This window comes from Bison bison, unplaced genomic scaffold, assembly GCF_000754665.1.
Source record: "Bison bison bison isolate TAMUID 2011002044 unplaced genomic scaffold, Bison_UMD1.0 scf7180017864134, whole genome shotgun sequence".
NCBI lineage: Eukaryota > Metazoa > Chordata > Mammalia > Artiodactyla > Bovidae > Bison > Bison bison.
In genome coordinates, this window is record NW_011494706.1 from 7513082 (window position 1) to 7522180 (window position 9099).

General features: G+C 40.2%; 1 protein-coding gene across 1 annotated transcript in view; it reads right to left on the bottom strand.

Annotated features, from left to right (window-relative positions):
• AKAP9 (A kinase (PRKA) anchor protein 9) overlaps window positions 1-9099 on the bottom strand; it is a 153800-nt gene that overhangs the window by 7014 nt on the left and 137687 nt on the right. Inside the window, exons 41-47 of the mRNA XM_010839819.1 lie at window positions 7262-7481; window positions 5975-6125; window positions 3950-4618; window positions 3530-3735; window positions 3122-3227; window positions 1497-1679; window positions 44-244 (exon numbers count right to left, since the gene is read on the bottom strand). Coding sequence (XP_010838121.1) covers window positions 44-244; window positions 1497-1679; window positions 3122-3227; window positions 3530-3735; window positions 3950-4618; window positions 5975-6125; window positions 7262-7481 — 1736 coding nt within the window. The remainder of the gene's footprint in view (window positions 1-43; window positions 245-1496; window positions 1680-3121; window positions 3228-3529; window positions 3736-3949; window positions 4619-5974; window positions 6126-7261; window positions 7482-9099) is intronic.

Below are 9099 nucleotides of genomic sequence, written 5' to 3' on the forward strand. Positions count from 1 at the left end.
GAGGACCGACTCTGTTGTATGTTAGCTGGAGGATGTCTCCTACCTTTATAGCAGCATGCTCGGAATCAGGGCTCAGATTCTGAAGTAGAGCTTCGTTCCTCAGCTCGGCTTTGAGTTTGTACACTTCAGCTTCTGCCCTCTTCAAGGATTTCTGGAGAGCCAGTTTTTCTCTGTTCCAGACTTCTTTTTCTGAGGTGATGATGGCTTCAATGTTGGGGCCACCACTGAGTGAAAACCTAGAAGACTGCAGAGGCCAGAGCCTACTTATGTGATTTTAAAGAACAAGTCTCTGAAGAAAAGTCTGAATTTAACTTATTAAATGTATCCCTATGGGAGATATAGAGTAGTATTCAGCTTTCCAACCTCAGATGGAGAAGTTCAAAGCCAATCTCAACTGACATTAGGAGGCTCGGATGGTAAAGAATATGCCTGCAATGCTGGAGATCTGGGTTCAATCCCTGAGTCAGGAAGATCCCCTGAGACAGGAATGGCAACTGCAGTATTTTTGCCTGGAGAATCCCATGGACAGAGGAGCTTGGAGGGCTATAGTCCAAGGGGTGGCAAAGAGTTGAACTTGACAGAGCGACTAATAGGACAACATTAACTTTTAAGTTTATGGCCTTGTTGAGGAGATTAACTTTACAACTAAAAGTCCCTATGAAAGCCCGGACCCATGTTTAGATTAGTTAGTTTAGATTAGTAGAGCATTCAACTAAAAAAGTTGATAGTCTTTTGTTTTGGCTGCGCTATAGGGCTTGAGAGATCTTAAGTTTCCTGACCAGGCACTGAACCTGGGCCATGGCAGTGAAAGCACTGAGGCCTAACCACTGGACTGCCAGGGAATTCTTTCCATTGTTTTTTGGGGGTAGACTTTCAAAATGGACCATCTGGGTCCAAATGCTGAGCCTGTTCCAAAAGCAGTGCACTGGAAAAGGGGGGGAAGCCAGCATGTACACAGGGAAGCGGGTCTCTGCAGAAGCTGTGTGGATGTGTTACCGTGTGTCTGACCACAAAGCCAGTCTTACAGGTCTTTCCTGTCTTCATACTGATGGTAACAGAGCTGACAGTTTAGTTATTTTATAGTTTTTAAAAGGGAAAAATGTAAATAAACTCCCGAAGTAGTTTATTAAGACTGAAATCCACAATTTAATAGCATTTTCACTTGAGTTGTGAACACAACGAGTGATAAATTATCGAGAAGAACAGGCAGAACACACATTTGAACACTTCTTCACATGTGTCTGCAACTGGCCCACAGGTAGGGAGTTACTCGGCTTTGAAGATCAATGTGTCTTGGTTTGACTACTGACCTCAGTTTTCTCATGTGCAAGGCTGGGTATGGATTAGACATTCTGAACATACAAAACCCAGAATCTGGCAGAAAAGATTCCCAATCAATCAATAAATAAACAGCTACTATGGTTCCCATCCAATTTTCTAATGATGCTACTACACATCAGATGCTAAGTATGCAGCCATGATAAAAACAGACGTACGTAATCTCTGCCAGTTCCTGCCTGTCGATGCCACCTGATTTGCTCCTCCAGCTTCATAATCATGTTTCTTAAATCATTCTTTTCTTCAGTCAGTTGGCTGATATGTCCCGTCAGCTCAGTGTTTTGTCTTAGTAGTCTTTCAGTTAATGAGCCACAAGAAGTACCTGGGGACATTAAGGTAGGCTAAAAGACAAAACAGCGTAAGGTCATACGAGCACAAATGTTTATGAATAATGCATATAAAATGTGAACTCACTGAGAACAACAGACTTCATGAAGAACCATGGCTTGTGCTGAGTCTTAAGTAATAACCAGGACTTCACCAGGGAGGAAAGAAGGGCATATTAAGTGATTACAACAGCAAGTACAAAGATACAAGGCTTGAGTGAGTATGTTACCTTTAAGAAGTTACAGACATGCTTATTAAGGCTAACCGTAAAGCCTGCTTTCATTATACAGATGACAGACCTAAATGTAGTAGTGAAGAGCAATGAAAGGCTTGAGGCTGGAGCATGCCATAAACAAATTTATGTGTGACAAAGAGTCCTTCGACAGTACTCTGCAAAGTAAAGTATATTAGAGAAGAAAGATTGTGGCGCCAAGCTGCGACATCAGGAAGTTATTGCCCACAGTCTAGGTGAGGAATGCTGAAGGCCTGAATGCAGGCAATGACCGAAGGCACAGGGACAGACATTTACGAGCCAGAAGGCACAGACCCTAGTGACTGCCAGGGGGTGCACGTAAGAGCAAAGGAAAGTGATCTGTGCTGACTTTCAATTGTACACTGGGCGATACCATGACCAGAAATGCGGGATCAGGGCCAGAAGGAAGAAAGGAAGACGATGCTCAGTCTGGTCTATGCCTGTGAGGTTCCTAAAGATGTCACCACGGGTATGTTTCCCTAAGGAACGGTGTTGCATAAATAACTGAAAATATCAACCTGGAACCCAGGACAAAGGTCTAGACTAGAACCACAGTCCACAAGAAGATAAGCCACATAAGGGCAGGATCGTAGCCTCAGAACCCAGTACAGTACCTGGCACGTACTAGGTGCCCAATATAAGTATTTGTTCAATAATTAAGTCTACTGAGAATTCAGGCTTAGGGAATGAATGAGCTTTCACAGTAAGAGGAAAACAATGGACGAGCATAGGAAGAAGAGGAACTCTTGAAGGTGAATGACAAAAGAAATGGAAGAAATGAGAGAATATTCACACAAAAGGTAAGGAAAGAGGGTATTTTAAATGGAAGAGGTCAAAAGTATCAAATGTTATAAAAAAGCCAAGAACTACAGGGACTGAACAGATTTGCCACATGAGTGAACTGAGCACAGTGGCAGCATCACGAGCGCGGTCTCACCGAGCGGTGTGGGTAAAGGCAGACTCCTGCTGCGAGAAGCTCTTCATAATGTAAGTAAGAGGCCAGCAAAATTTTTCAATAACGATAATATTGCTTCCCCTCAAACTTTCACTATTTTCTGTTGGGGTAAGGCAAACATTACTAATACTTTAAATAAATGAAACGATAAAACTTTTTTAGAAAATGCAGTGCCAGTATCAAATGATTCATGTAATTTCTATAGCTTTGCTCTCGATACTTTAAAAAGTGTTTTTAAAAAGTCTTACCTCTTCTCCTGGCTGGCCAGTTAATTTTTGTAGTTGTAAAATAATTCTGTCAATATTTTCCTGAACCCAAACAAAATCTTCATCATCTGCTGTTTCAAACTGTAGTCTTCAAAAAAGAAAAAAAGGGCAAAAAGTCAAAACGCATCAACTCAAGCAGCAGTGTTACTAACACAAACATTACAGGTCAGGTGACGCCGCTTCACCTCCTTTTCCTCCTTTACATTAACTGTTCTCTTTGCCTGAGTCAGGGTGTTAGGAGGACTGTTTTCAGGTCTATAAGTTCTGTTAAAGATAACCTTCTAATGTAAACATGCATTAACTTTAAAACTTCTCTAGCTACTACTGAGGGACAGACTGCCCAGCCTGCCTAAGAATGCCATTTCTAAAAGTTAGGCAGAAAATTCTAACCTGTTGGAGGCTTTCTGGGCTAGATGTTGTAGTTTTGAAGCCACACACTGAAGTTTTTGTCTGATTATTTCCAATTCATGATGATAGCCAGTTCCTCCTCCGTTCATTTCGATCATTTTAGGATAGCTTGATTCCTTTGTCTCTCCCATTTTCTGCTGAAGAACCCAATTTCTGGTTCGATCATTGGTTAAACTCCAAGCGGTTGGCTAGAAATTTTGGACAGAAAAAGAAAAACGAAAATTGTACCACAAATAGCACATCACATTCTTTCTTAAGAGAACACAATTACTGTTTATATTCCAAATAAACTTCTATAGATTTTTAAATGATTGTACATCATTTAATCCAGTATCAAAATTATATGATCACAGGACTGCAATATTCTTCTAAAAGATATTTTAAAACAAAATGTCAATTTACCTCATTAAGATTCTGATACAGAATTCTTCTACTTTCTCGTTCTTCTTCTCGTTCTAGTTCTTGCTTCTGGAATTCCTGCATAATTCCTTGCAGTCGTTTTCCTTCCAGGTCTAGCTTATAAACTTGCTGCCTTTTCTCTTCCAGCTGGCGCTGAAGATCTTCCACCTTGGACTGAAGCTCGTGCATTTTCTTTTGTCCCTCTGTGTTGGCCTCCTGTTCTGTCTGCAGTGTCTTTCTGTGAACCTGCCTATCCTTTTCCATTTGCTGTCTTGTTTGCAAAGAATCCAGTTTATATTTCTCAGTCTCATTTAACAGTTCTACGATACGACTGTGTTTCTCCTCTAGCTGTTTTTGAAGCTCTTTAAGGAGGTCCTCTGAGGGTAAGGATGGCCGGGGCTGCCCACTATCATCGCTGCTCTGCAGCTGTGCGTGTAACTCCCGCTCCTGATCCAGGGTACTAGTCATTTCCCGAATCCGAACCTTCTCAGATTCAAGAAGTACCTGGAGCTCCAGGTTGCGGCCTCGTTCTTCAGCTAGCTGGGCCTCGTGCAGCGCTCTTTGTGATTCTATCTTCTGATGTGATTCATTCAGTTGCTGTTTCTGTTGTTCCAAAAGTTGACTCAGTTGGATATTTCTTTGTTTCTGACCCTCAAGTGAAAACTTCAGATCCTTGTAGGAGAAAGTTGAATTTGAGAATTTGTTCATGTTAATATTGGCAAAAATAATTCATAAGTATACAATTGTGCCCATTGTGCTTTTATTAATACTAAGTTGGTAGTATTTGGTAAAAGAACTGATGACCATTTTGCTAACTTATATTTTCAGTAGTTAGAGTGTAAAATTATTTGGGCAGCCAGTTGATGTTCATCAAAGAATATCAGCAAAAGAGAGTTAAGCTAAATAACACTTTCTCTCCCAACATTAATCATATCTACTTAAGGAATATTCAGCAGATTAATAATCTTTAAAAATAAAAGTATTTATCATATAATGTGATGGGAGTTCCTGAAACTCCTTGAATTTTCCCATATATTACTACATAACTTAAAATAATTGGGCTTATGGAGAAGGCAGGGGGACAAACTACTCAAAATCTATAAACATCTGTGATGATAAAAAATATTGATAACTGAAGAAATAACATGTCTTTGCTAGGCAGAAAGCTCACAATGCCTAGTGGCTACCATGGTGGACCTTAGGAAAAAAAACAAAACCCAAATGTAGCAGGGTAGAAATTCTGGTTGGGCTTCCCAGGTGGCGCTAGTGGTAAAGGATCTGCCTGCCAATGCAGGAGACACAAGAGACGTGGGTCTGATTCCTGGGTCAGAAGATCCCTGGAGTAGGAAATGGCAACGCACTCCAGTATTCTTCCCAGGGAAATCACACAGACAGATGAGCCTGGCAGGCTATAGCCGATGGGCTCGTGAACAGTTTAACTGAGTCACTGCGCACAGAGCAATTCTGGCTGCATAGTTTTTTTTAGCACAGAGCTAGCAAGTACTGGGCTTACACAGACAGAAGGGCTCAAGGAGAACTCTGCAAATGGCACTGCATGTAGTATGACCTGCTGTGAGCTGTGCGAGGCTGGGGTGTGCCTCTCTGGGAGTGAGCCCAGCATCAAGGGCCTCACTGTAAGTTTTCATAACATACAGTAGCAAGGGCTCTTGCTACCAGAAAAGCACCACTGCTCTCCTTTCCTAGGAGAAACAGGAACTGAAACCACTTCTGGGCTAAAAAGATACAACTGCCGTGTTTATCAAATTGTATATACGCGAATTCAAATTCCTAAAACACATGCTGTAGCAGAAGAGTCTCTATGCATCCTTGCATGCAGAAGAAAAAAAGGATCATACCATTAGCAATTTCTACTAATACTTTAGATAACACTGTAAGAATATTCAACACATAGTGAACAATTTATTCCACCTGATGAAGAGTGTAAGGCAGACACCGCAGGAAGAGGAACGTTTCTCTTCTATCACTGCGGATTCTTCCACAGACATTTAAAGATAAAGAAAACAGTACCTCAAGTTCTTCTTTGTCCCGTTCTTCACTGCGTCCCTGCTTGGCTTTCTCTTTCTCTAAAGCCCACTGGAGCTCTCTGGATTTCTTCTGTTCACTGGCTAACGTGTCATTAAGCAAATGAACTTCCTCTGTTTTATCTTTAACTTCCAACCTAAATCAGAGACAAATGAACTGTCATAAAACTACTCTGACCAAGTATCTATTGAGAGAGAGAGAACAGCATCCACGGAAACGTGGTGGCATACTGTAAGTGAAGTGAAGTCGCTCGGTCGTGTCGGATTCTGTGCGGCCCTGTGGACTATGCCCACCAGGCCCCTCCGCCCATGGGATTTTCCAGGCAAGGGTACTGGAGTGGGGTGCCATTGCCTTCTCCACATTATAAACTAATAGAAAAATATATACCATATCAAGATTCAAGATTTTTCACTGTGGTTCACTTCCAATTAACTGTTTCTAGTAATACAACTATTAATTATTATTTACCATCGTAAACAATTTAATGTTTGGAATAGAATAAGGATTTCCATTAACTTTTACTGAACGTAATAATCATTTGTGTGTGTGTGTGAAAATGTTCAAAATAATGACTATACTTATAATGTGCCCGTGGCAAGCAGAATATCACAGTATTTACATCAACAAATTTATCCTTTTTAAAAGCATTATCTTTCTAAAATTTTGCATATTTTACCTAACTAGACCATGAATTCCATTGAGATCATAAATATCATTTCACATTACTTGATGGTAAAATGAAGGTCAAATTTATGTATCTTATACAACAAATTTATGTGTCTTATACAACAACCAACAACAGTCTCAAACAGAACTGAAGCCATGGAGAGAATATGCCAATACCTAATCCTCAGTTTATCATTTAGAAAAATCTTTAGTGTTTCCTTTCCGCTGTAGTTTTTTGTATAAATAACAGCTTCATGTTATTTAAACATCATATATAATGTCATATTTTTGTAAGATCTGCACAGTGTCTGTGACAAAATTATTCCAAGTCCTTCAGTAATAATGAAGTCCTTCACTTTAATGGCTTCCCTCGTGGCTCAGATGGTAAAGCATCTGCCTGCAATGCAGGAGACCTGGGTTCGATCCCGGGGTTGGGAAGATCCCCTGGAGAAGGAAATGGCAACCCACTCCGGTACTCTTGCCTGGGAAATCCCACGGACAGAGGAGCCTAGTCGGCTATAGTCCATGGGGTCGCAGAGAGTTGGACACGACTGAGCGACTTCACTTTTCACTAATACAGGTTTACAGTCAAGCAGTGTGGCACACCTGAATGCCTCTAATTCCTTGAGGTGCTTATGCTGGGCCTTCAGTGTTGCTTCTAGTTCGAGTTTAGTCCGTGCAAGCTCACTTTTCAGTTCGGAAACCACCATTTTCTCAGAGCTCAGTTGCTCCTGCAGCTCTGTTGCTCTGTCTTTCACGCTGCCGAGCTCCACCTGCACCTCTAGCATTTGAGACTGCTTCTGCTGCATATTATAGTCGAAGGGTTCTACATGAAAAAATGTTAGTATTTAGAATATGATCCAGCAACTGGTACTTCGTTTATAAATATTCTGTTGACAATAACAGACGTGTTACTTAGGAGATTACTACAAAGCAAATGTGGAATGATTACAGCCTGTGAAGTTAGCAATTTATATAAATAGATGAATATGTAGATTTTCCTCATAGTGCTAAATCCTCAAGATTTCAGAACTATGAACATATAAGGATGATAAAAGTTTAACAGAATTCATTACTGGATATAAGACTTGAAATAAACAAAAAAAGTTCCCTTAATACCATAAATAGGAACTTGTATCTGTTCATTAAGAATTTCGATAGCTCACACAAAAAAATTCCAAGTTTCTGACAGCCAAAGTACTGGTGATTCCGATTACAATAATCAGCAACGCCTGCTGGCTTTGTTCAGCCCTCCTCCACAGAAGTCCCTAGGAACTTCATTATAACAGAAGGGGGAAGTCCAAAGGCCAATCTGGATCATGGTTTTGTCTTTAAAAACAGACCAAATCCTTGCTACATGTGTATTGCAAGAAAACAAAATAAAATATTTAAATCTCCAAGTGAAAAAAAAGGTCATGAAATATTTACCAGGATCCATCTTTATAAAAAATATAAACTTATGTACATATACACAACGAAAAGGTCTGAAGACATATTTCCTGGGTGTTAACAGTCATTTATTTTAGGATTTAGGAGATTCCAGGGTGATTTTTACTCTGTTTTTTGCTTCTCTGCTCTACCATAAATGTATTTTTATTTATTTTGGCTGTGCTGGGTCTCTGTTGCTGTGCAGCCCTTTTCTCTGGGTGTGGTGCTCAGGTTTCTCATTGCTGTGGTTTCTCTTGTTGCAGAGCACGGTCTCTAGGCTCAGGGGCTTCAGTCACCGTGCTCCCAGTTTCCAGAGCACACAGGCTTAGCTGCTCTGAGGCACGTGGGATCTTCCTGGATCAGGTATCAAACCTGCGTTCCCTGTACTGGCAGGCAGATTTCTTACCGCTGAGCCACAGGGGAAGCCCTACCGTAAGTGTATTTTTAACTTGAAGCTCATCAGTTCCTATTAGAAGTCATATTACTGGTGTCAGGAGATAGGATTAACATTGACTTTAGACTATTCATGTTATTTAAGCTTTTGAAACTATTTCTTAGGGAGTAGAGTCTCAGGATTTATATATATAAATATGTATATATGTGATAGTAACTAAGCTTTCAACGGGGTTCTATTTATTTAAATGAAGTAATAGCAATAAATTCTCTAAAAATAATCTTCAATTAATCCTATGTCTAAACATAAGGAATATATTTAATTTGCGGCCTTACTACACCTATTTTATCTAAAATATTTTAAGATATTTAAATTCTTCAGCTTTTCGATGACAAATATGAGACTGATATAAATTTCAAAATAGGCAAAGGCAATGCCAAAGAATGCTCAAACTACCGCACAACTGCACTCATCTCACACACTAGTAAAGTAATGCTCAAAATTCTCCAAGCCAGGCTTCAGCAATATGTGAACCGTGAACTTCCTGATGTTCAAGCTGGTTTTAGAAAAGGCAGAGGAACCAGAGATCAAATTGCCAACATCCGCTGGATCATGGAAAAAA